At 20.2% G+C, this 18,926-nt stretch overlaps 1 protein-coding gene and 1 long non-coding RNA gene across 10 annotated transcripts in view; one reads left to right on the top strand and one right to left on the bottom strand.

Moving 5' to 3' along the window:
- LOC108004242 (moesin/ezrin/radixin homolog 1) overlaps positions 1-18,926 on the top strand; it is a 30,458-nt gene that overhangs the window by 4,553 nt on the left and 6,979 nt on the right. For 2 of the 9 annotated variants that reach the window (XM_062077024.1, XM_062077023.1), the window contains one exon: positions 15,838-15,870. The exons of 5 other annotated variants lie outside the window; for them this stretch is intronic. In XM_062077024.1, coding sequence (XP_061933008.1) covers positions 15,838-15,870 — 33 coding nt within the window. Of the gene's footprint in view, positions 1-2,117; positions 2,390-11,860; positions 11,888-15,837; positions 15,871-18,926 lie in introns of those variants that run through there. 2 more of the 9 variants (XM_062077031.1, XM_062077032.1) reach the window with 2 other exon arrangements.
- Positions 375-5,111, bottom strand: LOC133666415 (uncharacterized). The gene is made up of 2 exons (XR_009830522.1): positions 4,908-5,111; positions 375-706 (listed from the first exon to the last, which is right to left on the bottom strand). It is a non-coding gene; the product is annotated as an uncharacterized LOC133666415 (long non-coding RNA).

Here is an 18,926-nt window from a genome sequence, read left to right as displayed (position 1 = left end):
TTCAATTCAAATTTTCAATTATTTAAAAAAATATATTTTGTTATATTTTAGATTTTGATATAAAAATATATACATTTTCCTTTGTAAAATATAATTATTATATATAAAGTAATATTTTGCAACTCGAGATATTTTATGATTCACATTTTAATAACTAGTTTTTAAAAGATTTATATGTATATTAGGAAAGTAATTATGAAAAATGATTTTTTCATAATTCTAAATAATTTATTTAGAAAATATTATTTGATTGCTGGTATATATATTTATATATTTAGGAAAAATTTAAAAATATATAAAATGAATACAATATGAAGAAACATGTAAAATATTTATAATAAAATAATATATGTTTTATATTTAAAGAATAGAAATTTGAAAGCAATTTTTATATAGATTTATTTTTCTTTATGTTGATAAAAATAATAGATTTGTATAAAAATTTGGATATTAATTTTTTTTTAAATAAAATTTAGTATTTAGATTTCCAACACATGATTTGAAAGAACAGTTACAATCAAATGGATGTTTCATTTGCTTTCACCAAGTAGTTGATGAGACGCGCCTTCACCTTGACACAGTCGCAGTATATCTTTATTGTCTCCTTGTCTTTTCTTTCAACATTTTTGCAAACTGACTAAATATAATCAATTTTAGGCGACTATAGCATTTCGAATCATCGTTTTTTTTTTCCTTGTTTTCATTCCTAGAACAGGATATATATACGTAATTTCCAGTGGGAAAATTAGAAACTTGTAGAACGACATGTGGTCGCCAGGTGAAATTCGATTTGACTCAACATATAGAAACATATGCAATGGATAATGATTTTCTGAGGAACGATTGAGATTGGAAAAACCGTTTATAATGTATCTATTATATAAAATTATCTTTTAGAATATCCGTTTGTAAGTAATCTCGAAATTTTTCATCTGTGGAATCGTAATTTTCTTCTATGTTTTATGTAGACTTAATTGAATATGATTAATTACGCGCAATTATATCCGCGTCTTATTTTGTAAGAAAAATATATTTTTATAATTTTATTGCAAACATTGAAGTTTGCATTGAGTAGTTATTAATGGCTTAATTAATAAATTAAAATCAATAATTATTTATAATTATTTTGTATCACTAGGAAAATTGAAAGATATTAGCTTTGAATTGTAATTTTTTTTATTTTATTTATTAATTAATCATTTGATTTTGAATTTTATTTTTGAAATTTAATTCAATTTCTAAGTTAATAATATTTTAGAATTGTATTTAAAAAATATTTTGAGTTTATATTTATTTTTTTAATTAACAAAAATGAAGATTAGATAATGTAATTATGTTATCTGCAATTGTAAATAACAATGAATATCTTCATTGTAGTACATTGATATATATAAATGAATGTGTGTGTATGTGTGTATATATGTATATATATAAATGAAAGTTATATGTATTCTTATTTTAAGTTGAATTTGTAGAAATCATAGTATAATAGAAAAATTATATGATTATATTAAATATTTTGATTATGCATAAAAAAGAAAAAAGCGATACATTTTTTAGGTTTATTATTATTATGAATATTATTATGAATATTTTTTAAAAACTAAATTTTAAAAATTCAAATATAAATAAATATACATAATATTTAATATTAAATTTAACATCAAATTATAACATCAAATATTAAACTTTTATTTTATAATTATTGAATTATTCTTGACAATTGCTGAAAAATGAAATTTATTAGTTAAAAATTTTTTTCAATTATAAAAATAAGTTATATTTATTAAATTAATGGAGAGAAATTAAATTTGAATATTCATTAGAAATACAAATATAAAATGATATTCGTTGAAAATCGGAGAAACGAATTTTCTAAATCAGAGAAGAATCTTAAAAATTCTAAAAAAAATATATTGTATATTTTTTATACAATATATTTTTTATTTCTTAAAATCCTCAAAATATTTCCAATGATAAAGTATATAAAATAAAAATACAAAATTAAAATTATTTAATTTTTTCTTTAAAAAATTTTCTTTTATTATATACTGTTTTCGAACTACCGACCGAATGACTGAATCTTGTTGAAATATCTTGTATATAGTCATAATAATAAGAATTAAAAAAAACGACGAATGTATCGCTAATTTATCGAATCGGTAGGCGAGATATCCCAGTACATAGAGAGATAGTTAAGCTAGTCAACGTCCGGTTGAGTTGATTGGTAACTTTTGATAGAGATTTTCTTTAACAAGCGACGAATGATTGCATGCAGCCGGAAAATATGATAACGAGGGTGGTGAAGAAAGAGGTGAAAAAGAAAGTTCGAAAGCTGAGAGGTCGCTCGGACTCGGATACCGATGATGACGAGTTTGAAGATGACCTGGTAAGCGACGGGAAAGAAGGGACTTGGTTTTCTCACGTTCCGAGATTCTTCGATGTGAAAATGAAGCAAGGATTCGGATAGAGACAGAAAGAATGAGAGAGAGAGAGAGAGAGAGAGAGAGAGAGAGAGAGAGAGAGAGAGAGAGAGAGAGAGAGAGAGAGAGAGAGAGAGAGAGAGAGAGAGAGAGAGAGAGAGAGAGAGAGAGAGAGAGAGAGAGAGAGAGAGAGAGAGAGAGAGAGAGAGAGAGAGAGAGAGAGAGAGAGAGAGAGAGAGAGAGAGAGAGAGAGAGAGAGAGAGAGAGAGAGAGAGAGAGAGAGAGAGAGAGAGAGAGAGAGAGAGAGAGAGAGAGAGAGAGAGAGAGAGAGATGGTAGGAAAGGCAAATAGGTCACCGTTTCTCAAACTTCTTTGATGATAAAACGTTTAGCTAAGTTGACGAAGGTACCGTTATTGTTTCGATGTTATTTCTTCTCGTAAAATTAAATATTTATCTTGTATAAAATTAATTATTAATTCAAAATATGTTCATACGATTATGGTAGAAAATAATTTTTTGAATATTTTTTCTATTTCTTTTTTTTTAATTATTTTTTTATTATATTAGTAGTTAGCATTTAATTTATTATTATTATTATTATATATAATTTTTTTATTATTATTACTATATATTTTATTATATATGTAATTTTTTAATCATATTTCAAGTAATTTTTTAATTATTATCTCAAGATATATCTTTGTAATTGTGATTGTGATACAAGATATTTTTTTGAATTTTTTTTGTTATTTTTTTTGTTTTTTATATTAATATTATCTATGAAATGATATTGAGAGAAAACTCAGATATTACTTATTAAAAAATATTATTTGCATTATTTTACAAGTTAGATTTATATAGAATAAAATGTAATTTTTTATCAAAAATATTTTTCTATTATATTTGATTATAAATATTTTAATATTTGAAAACAAGTAAATTGATTAAAAATGAAATATATAAATATAGAATAGATATTAAAATTTATGTTCACAATAAGATAAAAAAATATAGATGAAAAAAACCTAGAGGAAATTACAGTAAAACTTTTCTTGTTTAAATTGCTTAATATCATAACGAACAATAAATTATATCTACGAATTATGTATACTGTATATGCAAATTCTTTCTAAAGCAATTATTGAAAATAAATCTTCAGTATCCAAGCACTTCTATATCCGCATCTATAAATTTTCAATATTTATGTTAATGTAACAACATGTGTAATCTATCTCTAATAATATTTAGAAAGAGGAAATTTTTGAAAAAATCTCTCTCTTTTCTTATTAATTATGTATAGTGACAATTTAAAAAATTATAATTTTAAATTTCAATTATTAAATTTTAGTTACAAAATTCATTTGATTCAATTTTATAATCTTTTTTAAATATTTTATTATCCTTTTTGATTGTGAATAATAGCAAATATGATTTATTATGTTTTCAAGAAAGTCGATTATCAAAAAGTTTTAATATAATTCTATTTATGATATTACAAAATTCTATATTAGAAAATAGAAAAATAATATTAAATTTGATATAATATGAAAAAAAAATTGATATATATAAAATTGATGTGCTTTTTTCCAGCTTTTCAATTGTTTATTAAATTATAAATTATTTTTTGACCAAGTTTGATTATTTAAATAAAAAAAAACTCATAAAAAAGATTAATTGTTTGGTTATGTTAGATAATTTTCAATATTTTTTTTTATCAAGATTAAATGCATTTTTTGGAAATAAATTTTCAAAAGATTATAATAATATCAAAAGAAATAATAGTATCGAATAAAAAATAATCATGTTCTATAAGTGATGATGACTTGATTCAAATATTTTTTTTTATCGATATCGATAAAATCTTACAAGATGAAAATAGTTTATAACAAATAGTTTATAATAATTTTAAAGAAATTAAAAAAATTAGCGATAAAATTATTATTTTATGATTTAAGAAAAAATTTTTAAAAATCATTATTATTATAATAATATTATAATTATAATTATTATTATAATAATAAACAGCAAAATATTAATACAATTATATGATATAATTAATTATAAATATAATTAATTTAGTAATTTATTGTTCTTTTTCCAATTAAAGATATTTTTTATTAAATGGACCTGCTATAAAGCTGTATTAAATGTAATTAACTGTATTAATTGCTTTTTTATGATATCTCATCGATATCTGGTAGCTATGTCACGATATAGAATGTTTTTTTAGATGGCAGTAATTCGAAAACCATAAAACTTTCAAATCATAAAATCCTTTTTGCAGAAAAATCCTCAATTATATTGTATCAAATTATATACTATATTTTATTTAATTTCTATACATTATATATTTATATATTGTCCTCGGTTTGATCAATATTTATAATCATTTTAGCGTAAATATATTACCAAGAAATTACATTTCTTCGAAAAGATGTTAGCTTTTCTTGTGAATTGTCAGTTTATCTTCGCGATATACCTACCGATGACGTTTGCCTTTTAAAGCGCGTTTCGCTAAGTATAAATAGCGGTGCAATACGAGGTGATGTCGTTGACTGTTCTTTAAGAGTTTTAGTAGCTTCACCGCTTATCATCAGTGTTTTACAGGTTTGATAAGAATGGAAAAGGAAAGAGAAAGAGAGTGCACGCACAGATTGTGTGCATTCTGCTTTAAGAGGAGGGAAACTGCTTTTGTTTGCTTCAGCCGCGAGTCTGTTACGTCAATTGGCATGAAAATAACGCGGCTGATGACTCATTATGTAGACACCATTTAAGGAAACAAGAAAAGTACTCGCATCCCAAAGACTAATCATCTTTATTGCGTGGCCTTGTCGATTATTGCCCTTGATTACTATTCGGAAAAGGAAAAAAAAAAAATGCACCTCTTTACGAATGTGCAATCATATGATTGCTTTAATATTTTTTATTAATTCGCTTATCTTTTTATCTAAGCTTTTCTCTATGGTATCATTTGTTATGATTTTTTAACTTTTGAATTAATTTTTATCGTATATTCTTCATTCTTTTTAAATATATCACTGCGTAAAATATTTTATAATGTGCTATTTTTAGTAAATGATCATTCATTATTCGAGAGCGTATCAAAAGGAAAATTAAGATATATATTTTCCCGTTAACTTTCTTCTTGCATGAAATGACATTCCTTTTCTTGTTTAAGGTCTTTTTCATACGAAAATATAAATATCCTTGTGATATTTATATAATAGATATTGATTCTATATACAAACTCAATAAGTTTAGATAGCGATCGTTTGAAAGATTCTATTGAATTTGTGTATATAATTGGTATTTGTTATATATAAATATGACGATAATAGTATTGCCGTGTGAAAGAGGCTTAAGGCTGCATTTACAATAAGTGTGTTTTCTAACGATTTAATGTTCTTACTTCGTCAAAAGAATCAAACAAATAGGTTTTTATGAGAATGGTTATGCGATTCGTTTTTCAGATATTCCGTGAATTTATCCTATAAATATTTCAAGCGCAGTCGTTAGGATAACAAATCGTCGGAAAACGCATCCACTGTAACCACACTTTAAAGTGTCATATGAACAAGATTGCATAAGGATATCTCTCATCTATAGATGAAGCTAATAACGATTTGTATAATCTGAACCGCAAATCTGGAAAACTATTTTCAATTTACAATTAAATAGAATTATATAATAATTCATTGAAATTAGAAGTTATATGCAGAATATTCTATTTAATGATTAACATAATTTTTCAATTATTTGTGATTGTATAACAAAAGAACCATTAATGTGATTTTTAATAGGATCATTGTTTCTTATTTTATTATATAATAATATTAACTAAAAATATATTTCAAAATTAAATTACTAACATAAACAATGGACATTCTCCTGATTTTCATTTGATTTTTTGAGAAAATATTTAGAATTAATAATATTGAAATTATTATAGTTTAATATAGTATAGTAGATTTATGCATTCAATTTATTATATAATATAATGAACAGTAAAATTTGAAACTTCTACAAAAGAACAAAATATTTTATTACGAAAAACATTTTGAATATCAAAATAAAATATGATTTTTTTACATTATAATAACTGTTTTCAAATTTAAATTATTCACAAATAATCCGAGCTTAAGAAGTATTATTATTTTTTTATTATTATTATTATTATTATTATTATTATTATATATCTTATTATTATAAATCTTGTATTGCATTAATAAAAATATTATATAATATCTTTTTTGAATTCATCTTAATGAATTCATATAATAAAATATAATAAAAAAAACATAAATATGATTTCATTTAAAAAAAGTGATCTTGGTTTTACTATAAAAAAAACTATTTTTGAAATTTATTATTGTTATCTGTGGAATCTTAAATACTGATAAATTTTTGTTCACAACTTTTTTCTATTACATAAGTACAAATTGTTACAAATTAAATAAAAAATTGTATATTTATGTAAATTATGAAATTGCTTATTGATATAAATAACATATTTTATTCAATTTTATTGGTAAATATCGAATTATAAAAATTATCAAACTCATTTAAAAAGATAATCTGATAAATCATGATCTGATAAATCATGTTATCCAACGTCATATTTCGAAAAAAATGTTATAAAAAGGAATTAGACATGCACATAATATGTGTAACTCGTTTTATTTTTGTCACTTTTCATTAGAACTTGCATGATTATGCTTTCTTTTTAATTCTTATTAATCATTTAATATAAGAGTCGCAAATACGCAAGAATAAGATGAATCATGAGTGTGTCGTACGCAGTGTTCTTATTCCGATTATGTTGCATGTATTCTTTTATGAGATGAACGATGTTAATGTTTCATTTTATTAAAAGGCATTATTAAATAAGATCTTAAAATAAAACGAAATATTCTTAGTCTTTTGAGAGAATTGTTTTATAATACGTATATATTTATTATATTATAATTAAATAAATTTATTATTTTGATTTAATTTTGATTCATATATACAAAAATATTTTTTTTAATACATTTAGTTAAATTCTTTTTAATACTCTTAATTAATTTTATTTTTATTTTAAGATTAATTCTTTGCAAAAGAATTTTATCTATTTTTATTTAACATGCATTATAGTGTTTTTAAATTATAAATAATTTTATAAATTAATATAATTTAAATCAATAGAAAAGATATAAAATTTATCTTATTAATTACGTTAATAAATAAAATAAAATGTAAAAATTATTGTGATAAAAGAAAACAAATCAAAAAAAAATTCTAATTTTTTTATTGCAAGAAAATTAAGTTAAATTTCAATAAAAATTTTTAAATGAAAAATATTTTAATAATAAACAACTATTATCAATATAAATTATAATAAACAAATACGTTCGAACGTAATAGTTTAATATTTCATTACTTGATATGATGGGTTTGTTATTACTCGGAATAAAATTAAAATTTATTTCATTATTTTTTGAAACACAAAAGTATGAAGAAACAAAACATTAAGTAGCAATTAACATTTATCTTGAATTTATGATATATATATCATGTGGATGATTTTACACTTTGTACACAAAAATGTTTTCGTTCTTAGATCTTGCAACTTTGAAACTTGTTCATGATATACGAATTAAATATTCACTTGAATTTTTAATCAATAGAATTAATCAATCATCATTAGAATTCATCTTATTAAAAATTTTTTTCAAAATTTTCATAGTAATTTTTTTATAATATATTGCAATTATTTATTTCCTTTTTATCGTCTTTCGAATTCAATTTGAAATATAAAAAATTTTTTTGAATCTAATTATTCAAAGAAAAAAATATATTATACTTTATTACACTTCAAATAATTTTGCTTATTAATTTGTTAATAGCGCGTCAAATAATTTATATAATCTTTTCTAATTATTTTCTTTACACTTTGTAAAGTTTCAAGGATATATAACGGCATAATACTTTGAAGATACATGTTTTAAAGAGTTGTTGAATTGTTGATCAAAGATTCCGCGAGGAAATTAACTTTATCCGAGAATAATGGTACTCCGCAACAGGCTGTGAATCGAAAATTGCAATACAGGTGCTTGTTTTCTTACATGTAGACTGTTGATTATTACGTAACATGTTGCAGACTCCAGCAATTGGTCAAACGGTTATTCCTTCTGTGACTTTATAACCAGTTCTTCGATACGATGTCTCTTTGATCTTGTTTTTTTATCCTCGTGCTATTTATATCACTAATGTCTATTACAAGGACAGTTCAATGGTTAGAAATTTTTAAACACTATAAATTTTTAAACGTGTATCTTATTTTAGATTTTTTATTTCATTTATTCTTATGTATATTTTAGAACATATATTATATTTTATGGTGGATTTCGTTATCAAATTTGTCTTTCAATAAAAAATGATCAAAAATCTTAATTATCATAATTATTAGAATTGATATAAATTTTTATTGATATATAATAAATGGATTATATATATATATATATAATTTATTTATCCTATACAAGAATTAAAAAAATAATTTAAAAAAATGATTCAGATAAGAATTAAATGGTTTTTGCGGGAGATATAAGATTTAATTAATTTCTCTGACATGAATGCATAGAGGTCATATGAAGGTGACATATGTTTTCTGAAATAGGATTATAATATATTAATTCTACAAAAAAATATTAAGCTACTTATGTTAAAAAATCATTATAATATATGAAATTGTTAAAATATTTAAAGATTTCTTTTTTTCAGCATTTTTTTTTCCATAAAAACTGAAGCTGTTTTATCATTTTCAATTTATCAACACTATATCGTTTCCTTGTATATTTCAGTAATTGACTCATCTCATATAAATAGTAGCAGGGTAAAAATATGAATCAATGCGAAGAATAAAGGATATTTTACAATTATATTGAACTAGAAATTTTTATTAAATATTATTTATTTTATAATATTATTTTTTTTTAAATAAAAATACGATAAAAAATTAATTTTCTTAACAAATTTCTAATAATTTGTAAAATACGAAAAATAATGTAAAATATATCAGTAAAAATAATTTTTAAAAAAAGACATTGATGGTCATAGTTTTTTTTATATGATATAACGAAAGTTTCAAATCCTAATAAATTATACATAGTTTAGCATATTGTGGAAAGAATTTTTGTGATAAATTTGGCGATAATATTTATATTTATTAATCAAATTATTCTTAATATTGTTTTTTTTTATTTTAAATATTCAAGTGAATAATTCGCAAGAAATTTTATTACATATTTAGCAATACGTATACGTAGCTTATCTGTAATATGAGATTATGCACATGTCTTGCGTTTCAATGTTTTCTGTAAAGTATCAGCATTCTTGAATATCATGACTCGTGTCAGAAAAATTTTCTGTAGATATAATTATTCTAAAAATATCTTTTCTATGAAATTAATAAATTCTATGATTATGATGATGATATTTTGATAAAAATTATTAAATTATTTCAATGTATTATTTAATGAAAATATAAAATATGTATATTTTTTTAATTTATCTTATATCTGATTATCTATATTTTTTATATATATTTTTTAAAATTTTATGATTTTAAAAAATTCTAGATGAATTTAAAAAAAAAATTTCTATATCAAAAGCACAAATATAATTAAACTTATAATTTAACTTAACGTGATCATCTATGCATAATACAATGGAAAGGAAATATCTATATCAAAACGTTTTTGATATTAATTTTATCATGGAAAATATAGTGCATGATTATATCATTTTAATATAATTACATTTATTTTATAACTTTATTATAAAGGATGAAATATAATTAAACTCAAGTAAAATCATTGCTAAGTTCAAATTACTTAAACTATCTCTGTAGTATAATTTTAAAATAGTGTGTATATATCAGATTAGTAATCATATACTAAACTAATTTTTTTTCTTCATTTTCAGTTTATTCAATTAATCTTTTGAATATTTTATCTGTTTATTATTATAAACAGAATGGATTAAATCAATTCAAAAGTATTTCAAAAATATTTAAATATTCTCAAAATTATTTATTATAATAAAAAATATCTAAAATGAAGATTGATTTTAACAAAAAAATAATTTATTTTATTAAAGAAATAATTTTTTTTTTAGTATAATAGAATTTTTATAAATCTTTTGTAGAGAACATTTGAAGATCAATCTTTTTTTTTTTTTGATGAAATCATATATTTTTAATCTATTTCATTTCGTTACTTCAATCATTATTTAGTTATTTATTCAAGAAATCTTTGAATTTTAATATTACATGTCTAATAATAAACTATTTTTACCTTCTACATATTTTTACATATATTTTTTACATATATTTACCTTCTTACAAATATTTAAATTATTTTATATTCTTATATGAATATGAGCGCATTAGTTTATTTCGTGAAACAAACTATGAACTTTTTCTAGCATATCTATAAAAAATATTATAGAAAAAAATTAGTGAATCATTTAAGGCCTGAATAACTTTTTCTATTTAAGTTGAAGATCTTTATACTATCATATCGATTTAAATATTTTTTTTAACGAATAGCTTAATATAGTAGAAATAATTATTGAAACAATTGTATTTAAAAATATTTTATTAAAAAAAAATTTAAATAATTAACTCTTTATTTATTACATGAAATTAATTCCAATTTATTTTTTTCAAAAATATACAATTTCTATTTGAAATATTTTTTTATAAATAATTTTGAAAATTTATAAGATGATATACTCATGTATATGCAGGATGTTAATATATATTCATGAAATATTTTTGAAAAATTGATTTTCATGATGAATGATCAAAATAAACAAAAACGTTTGTATATAAAAATATTAGTTAAAGCTTATTTATTAAGTTATAGCAATTTAAATTTTTATTAGGTGAAATAAGATAGAATTGTTTCACTTTATTTTTATCAAATCGCTTTCTTCATTTCATTTAAGGCAAACTTATAACTTAATGAATAAGTCTTAATTGACATTTTTGTACTAATTTTTGTTCGTTTAAATTTCTAGAATCGATCCTGCAAAAAAAATTGAATATATGTATACCAATGATAGACTTATTTTTCTCGAACATTTAATAATTTGATTCCACACAGAAATAGAATAATCATGTTTAAAATAAATTCACACAACAACTTTTAGTGTTTTATCTGTTTTATAGATAAATTTTATACGTATGGACAATCTTTGAAATTAATGTGTTTTCGTACGATTTTTTATTGTCTTTTTGCTTCATTTGCTCTGAAGTCGATACTCTCGAGTTACACAGTAATTTCAAGGACAAGCAATGTAGCCGAACATCCAAATAGCTTTTTTGTATACTTAACTTTAACGTATTTTCATTCTTTGAACGCATGCTAACCGCAATATTAACAACTGGAAGAGTGGACTACTTCCGTTCTTGTCTAGGGTAAGTTATGAGTTTAATCAACAAATAAATCATATTGCATATTTTTAAATTATACAAAAGATCAAAGATTGCATTGATTTATTTTTTATTTAAGATACACAAGTAATACTATGCATTTTGATTTTGTTCATTATGATTAGTTGATAAATAATTTTTATTTCATTATATAGTAAAGTAATTATTTTGCAATGTTATAGCTCGATTATGTAATTTTTTTCATTTCTTCTCCTTCTCTTTTTTACTTTGATTTTATAATATTAAAAATAAAGATATGTATATAAAATAAGATTAAAATATGTTTTATCATTAATTTATTTTTCAATAAAAAATTATTTTATTTTATATAAATTTTATACAGAATTTTATTTTTTAAATAGTCCGATGAAAAAATTCGTTTTTGAATCTAAACGACTAATTTTTAAATTTTGTTCTTTATTTTCTTTTTAAACTATCTCCCCTATTTAAATAAGATAATAACTGTTACATTTTTTTACTTCTACTTTAATTGTAACTATTATTACAATTGTAAAAAAATAACAAGTTTTCAAAAATGCATTTGAATATAAAAATAATGGAAAACATATTTGTTCTACCATCTTATAACGTGACTGTTAATATATAATCTTTTTATTATAAATTGCAGATTTTATAAATATGCAAATATTTTAATAATATACAATATTGAACATATATAGTAACCATATATGTATACTAATATAATAGTATATAGTTTAGTGTGGATTATTGTGTTCTATAATAGTTACCTGATAGTTATTTTTATACACAGTATAGTTCCATTTAATATTGATATAATTATATACATATTATATACAATTATATATAATTTATATTAATTTTATATTTTATATAAATTACATTATATAATTATATATAATTTATTATTGAAATAAAATAGAAATTCATGATTATATTTGTTCTTAATATTCGAACGCATATTATTAAAATTTAAATTTGCTAATGCTGCTAAAAATTTTAAACGATAAAAATATACATGAATTACTTGAATTTTGAAAATATAAATCGAATAATGTTTATAGAATTACATTCATAAAAATATAAAGGAATCGATTGAATAAGTAATATTATTTCCAAAAAATGTAAATATAATTAATGTAAGTTTTATTCAGGTAATATTGCAATAATCGTAACTTTATTATAAATAATAAAGATTATTGTATAATAATTTTAAGAATTGATAGTAAGCATACATAAAAATGAAAAATCATACAAAAAAGATATTTATTTCATATTATTATAGTGAATTTTGCGAAAGAACGATTTTCATGGTAGAATTTCAAAAAAAAAAAAAAAAAAAGGAAACATTTGTTGATAAAACGAAACGAAAATTATCAAAATTATCTTTAAAAATGAAGTCTAATATATTTCTGTTATTATATAATGCTTATTCCAATATGTTCATGAATCAAAATTACTGTTCGAACGAAGTAAAAAAAATCTAAGGAATGATTCTAGAGACTAAATAAATATAAAAGTTAGTTTGCAAAAATTGTAATGTTTATTTTTTAAGTTATAAAAGATTTAATGCAAAATTAAATTCAAATATTAAAAATAAACTTTAATGACATTTTGCACATCATTTTTTTTGTTTTAATTTGTAGAATTTTCTCTTAAATCTTTCATCATTTATATTAATTTATTTAAAAAATTTTTTTCGTTTATTTACATGTTCGGTCAAGATTTGAAAAAAAACAGTTTTCATTGATAATTAATTATTTATTATTTCTTATATATATTTAATTATTTTTTAACATCGATAATAATGAGTTTCTTCACAAAAAATTTGTAATTTTCTTACATAATAATTTACTAATTAATAATGTTAAAAAAATTGAAAATAAGATATAGATTACAGAATTTTTTTCATAGTTTTACAATTAAATATTTAATGAAATAAAAAAATGAATTAATGATTCTTAATAAAGAATCTTTGTTTAAATAGCATTACACATTTATCTTCCAAATAAGTTAAAATCATAGTTTAGAAATTGGAATAAAGAAAGTTTCAGGAAAATAATGATAGATATTTATATTTTAGATTTCGTATATTCCATGTAAAATCTTGTAAATTTCAAATGATAAAAATAAAATATAAAAAATTTCGTAGATTCGTATTTTATGTAATCAAAACTATTTTTGGAAAACTAACATAACAAAAACTTCTAAAGGAATAGATTTATATAATAAAGAAACGAAAAGAATTTTCAGAACTTAACTTAATCTAATAAATATTAATACTTTGTCTTGTGATAAAAACAGTTCATAGCATTTTCTAAATGATAAATGATGTTATGTTATTTTCTGTTTTTATCTTTTCTGTTAATATCCTTAGAATATTCTTTATAATTTATTTACACACTTTATTCCCAAATGAGGTAAGTGCAAAAAAAAAAAAAAAGACCAATCATTCATCTATAATCATTTGGTGTATATTATAATAATATTAAATAATTAGTTGTTTATATGTATTTGTATTATAATTTCACAGTGGTACGACATAACATTTTCAAATCGTGACTAGTACGATTTATCGATGTCCTTGGAACACGCTTTTAATATCAATTGTACAATAGTATAATTTCGATTCATAATTGAGCGACATGTTTTGGAAAACATATCTCGGAACAATTTATACGAAACACGTTGCGCATTTATTTTTTTTCTAATTAGCATTTTTTAATTATAGTTTGTTTCAAATTAAAGCTTAAGCGTGAATTTACGTTCAAATTTTAGTAATGCGCCATTGTTGAAACAGAAAGAAATATTTGTTGAACGATATTTTTCTTGCTTTTTATAAATTTTATTTTATTTATTTGTATTTAATGTTAAATAGCAATAATAATTTTTTTTTATTGATTATCAATGATAATGAGTTTCTTAAGACATTGGACCAACATTTTGTCAGATAATCTTCGTTAAGAATAGAATTTAGAAATTACGATAATGTTAATATATATATATATTATCGATAATGAATTGATTTAGGATAGTTATACATAATAGTATTATATTAATTAAATTTTATTTATTTCAGCATTTATTTTTTATGATAAAATGAATGAAATTATTGAAAAATTCGTTTGTAAAATGATAATGTCAAAACTTCATTAAAATGATTTTTATTTTACAATGATTAAAAATGTGAATATTATTGATATAATTAATGTTGAATTTTATTTAAATAGTAAAGTAATTATATTAGATTTTTTTGAATAATTGAGATCGGAAAAAAATTATTATTTATTAAGATAAATTGAAAATATTATTTTTTTATATACTAGGATTTATTTTCGTGAAAATTACTTTTTATTTATTATATCTAATCTTTGCTTATGTTAACAAGATACATTTAAGTATATCTTCATAATAACATATAGCTATATCAACTTAATGAATGATATTATAATTTTGAACCTACTTAAATATTTTATTTTTATTAAATTAAAATTAAATTTCTATTTATGTTTATTTATTATATTGAATAATCGAGAATAAAATACGTTTTTTCAATATTTTTCAATATTTATTAATTAAATATTAATAAGTATTGCATAAATATAATATTTATGCAATACTTATTTATTTTTATCACTTAATAATAATATATTAAAATTGATTAGTATTTCTGCTTATTATTGGCAATACTGCTTATTCAATATAAAATTAAAAAAGAAATAAATTTATATAATGTATAAAAAAATAAAAAATAAATTTCTTTTATACAGACATGTATGAAATATTTATAATTTGTCAATATTTCAAAAGAAAATGTCCAGATAAATTGATGTTTTATTCATATTTAACTATACTTTTCAATATACCATTTTGAACTATCCTTTATCAGTCTCATTCTCGACAATAAAATTACAAGACCAAGAATAGTATGTGACAATATTGGCAAATAATTGCAGGTGCTACCGTGTGGTCTTCGAAAATTCTGGCACGTAAGACTGTAATTAAAGTTTTTTAAACCTTAGTAGACATGAACCGTGAGATAATTGTCCCAGCGCCTAGATTAAAATCCTCGAACTAAGTGATAACACCTTGATTCATTTTATGCGATAATAATGTGTTAGTTTTAATTTTCGAATGGAAAAAAATTTGAAATTTTTTAGTGTGTCTTTTCTGGAGAAAATTTAATAAATTCGAATATTTTGTTTATTTTTTTTTAAATAAAAATTGAATTATGTTTGAAAAATTGAATCTCACAATTGTATAATTTTAATTTAAAATTTTTTTATATATATATGTAATATTTGCGTATCATGAAAATTAACGAGTGATTTTCTATGCAAAAATAATAAGAAATAATTCATATGTGATTTAACAAACTAATAGATTGAATTAATTATCAAAATGTAAATATAATAATATAATATTTTCATAACGTTTTCCTAAGAATAATAAATTATAATTAATCGAGGATTGATCTTGGCGTTTACAGAGATGCTTGTATTATAAATTCAAATCGAACACTGCAATTAATGCTTTTTTTTATCACGTATTTGTCTAAAAAAATAAATGTTTTTTTATTGAATGCAAAATTAACAATTACAGCTAGCAAAAGTTATGCACACAGTTTTTTCTTTCGTTTGATTTTTATTTATTTCTTTAGTTTGATTTCGATGATAACAATTTATAATCTTTATTAATCTTTAAATGCATTTATTATTGTTATTATAAAATATATATATATGAGTGAGTATAGTATAACGATAATTCAATATCGAAACTATTATTTAATCTTCTAAATTTATTATAAATTAAAAAATTTAAATAAGTTTTTATAAAGTTTTTATAATTATATAAATTTAAAATATTTTTATTATATATTATATATACATTATTGTCATAATATATTATATATAGTATTTCTTATTTGTATCACAAGGATATCAAGATAAATCATTTCTTTTATAATGTTTATATATATTTTTAATAAACACAATTTTTAAATTGTAAAATGGAAATTTAATTGATAAATTATTTTATTTTTATGCATGTTAGATAATTGTATTTTAATTAAATTAATAAAGTTACATAAATATATGTATAAATTTACATAAATATATATAAGCATTGATCATTAAGGAAATTATATGGTATAAAAGTTCTTACGTAAATTTTTAAGATCTTAATATAAAATTATGTATGTAATATTTTTAAAAGATTTTGAATAATATTTATATTGAAATATATTCCTCCTAAAAAAAAAGCAAGCAAATTTTTATTTAAGATTTTTGCATTTAAATTTAGATCAAATTTTTAATATATAATATAATTATTCAATATAATTATATTAATTGTAATTTGATAAATATAATTTAAAACAATAAATATGATTTGCCAAGCTAAATCTTAAAAAAAATCATTCTTTAAAAAGTTTTTAATTCTCATTAGAATTAGTTTATAATCTTATTTATATTCTTATTAACAATGTTAATAATGTTAATAATGTTACGAATGATATTTATATTAGTTATATTCAACAAACAACTATAAACCTAACAAAAGTAAATTTTATAAAGAAAAAAATTAATGCATTTAATGATTAATTAAGATAGATATAAGGAGTTGATGGAAAATAAATAGCTAATATTTACATATATAATTGAGCATAATCATTATTATATAAACCATGCTTTTTTTTATATTAATTTATAAGATAATGCATTTTTTTTTAATTTTTAGTAGTCATTGATTAATAAATATTTTATAAACTATTTAACTTTATATAACTTTATAAAATATTTAATAAATATCTTATAAACTTCGATTTTTACGAATAACAAAAAATATAATATCACATAAATTAAAAGAAGAAACATAATGGAATTTTATATGTATTTCAATTGAATTAGATATTTTAATAATATTTTTTAGTATACAAGAATAATTGGAAATTTCATATTGAAAAAAATTGAATTAAATCGAATTAAATATTTTTGTATAAAAAAATATCAAATTTAATTAATTTGTTATAGTCCAAACAATATTCGATGTTTCATTCATTATTTAAAATATTACATTATTACATTATTTAAAATATTCTTAAAAATTGTTTATGTGAATATATATTTTCATAATCATTAAGTAGTTGATTTATAACATAAAAAATATGCTTCATATGTAAAAAAGTACAAATAAAATAAAGTCAAATCTAGTTAATTTGAGAATTACTTCAAATCAAGTGAAATAATATAACACTAATACTATAATAAAACGATTTCAGATTAATTGAATTTTTATGTCTAATTTCCACTTATTGTTTTTCCTGACATTGATAAATTAATATAATTACATTAATATGTACTCATATCAAAATTCTCACGCTTATTATATTTGCAATCTTGATTTCATAGTATTTTTTATTACATTACATTACATTGCGTTATTTCCCTCTTTGTTTTTCTTTTTTTTTCTATTTTTTTTTTTTTTTGAACAAATTTTTTGTTTCATGAAATTATACAATCATGCTGAGATATCAATAATAATTAAAACTGAAAAACTGGTAGTACCAGCATAATGCGATGTCAGCGGTGTGATCAAGGCATATCCGGGAATTCGATTGGCATTTCCGTAGGAGGTCTACGCATTCGTAACGCTCAACCGTGTGTTACGAAACTCGAACATGACTGGAGACCACCATAAATTTTTTTTTTACCATGAACCTAAATAATTGCTTCCAATTATTATTAAATTATTGTGGATTCTTATGTAGCTAAAATATAACAATTGAATATCTAAATATTAACTTCATTATAATTTATAAATTTATTAATTATAAAATTTTCACTTTTTTTTTATATTATTTTCGTTAGTTTATTACAATTAGTAACAAATATATATATATAAATTCTATTTAAATTTTCAAAATTTAAAGATTCAATTTATAATATATAATATATAATAAATATATATAATAAATTGAATAATTTTTTTCTGAAATTATGTTTATAAACGAGTAATTTCTTTTTTTAAGATTTTTTAAAGAATGCAA

The sequence above is a fragment of the Apis cerana genome, linkage group LG7 (genome assembly GCF_029169275.1).
Source record: "Apis cerana isolate GH-2021 linkage group LG7, AcerK_1.0, whole genome shotgun sequence".
Classification (NCBI taxonomy): domain Eukaryota; kingdom Metazoa; phylum Arthropoda; class Insecta; order Hymenoptera; family Apidae; genus Apis; species Apis cerana.
This window is presented reverse-complemented; position numbering and strand designations above follow the sequence as displayed.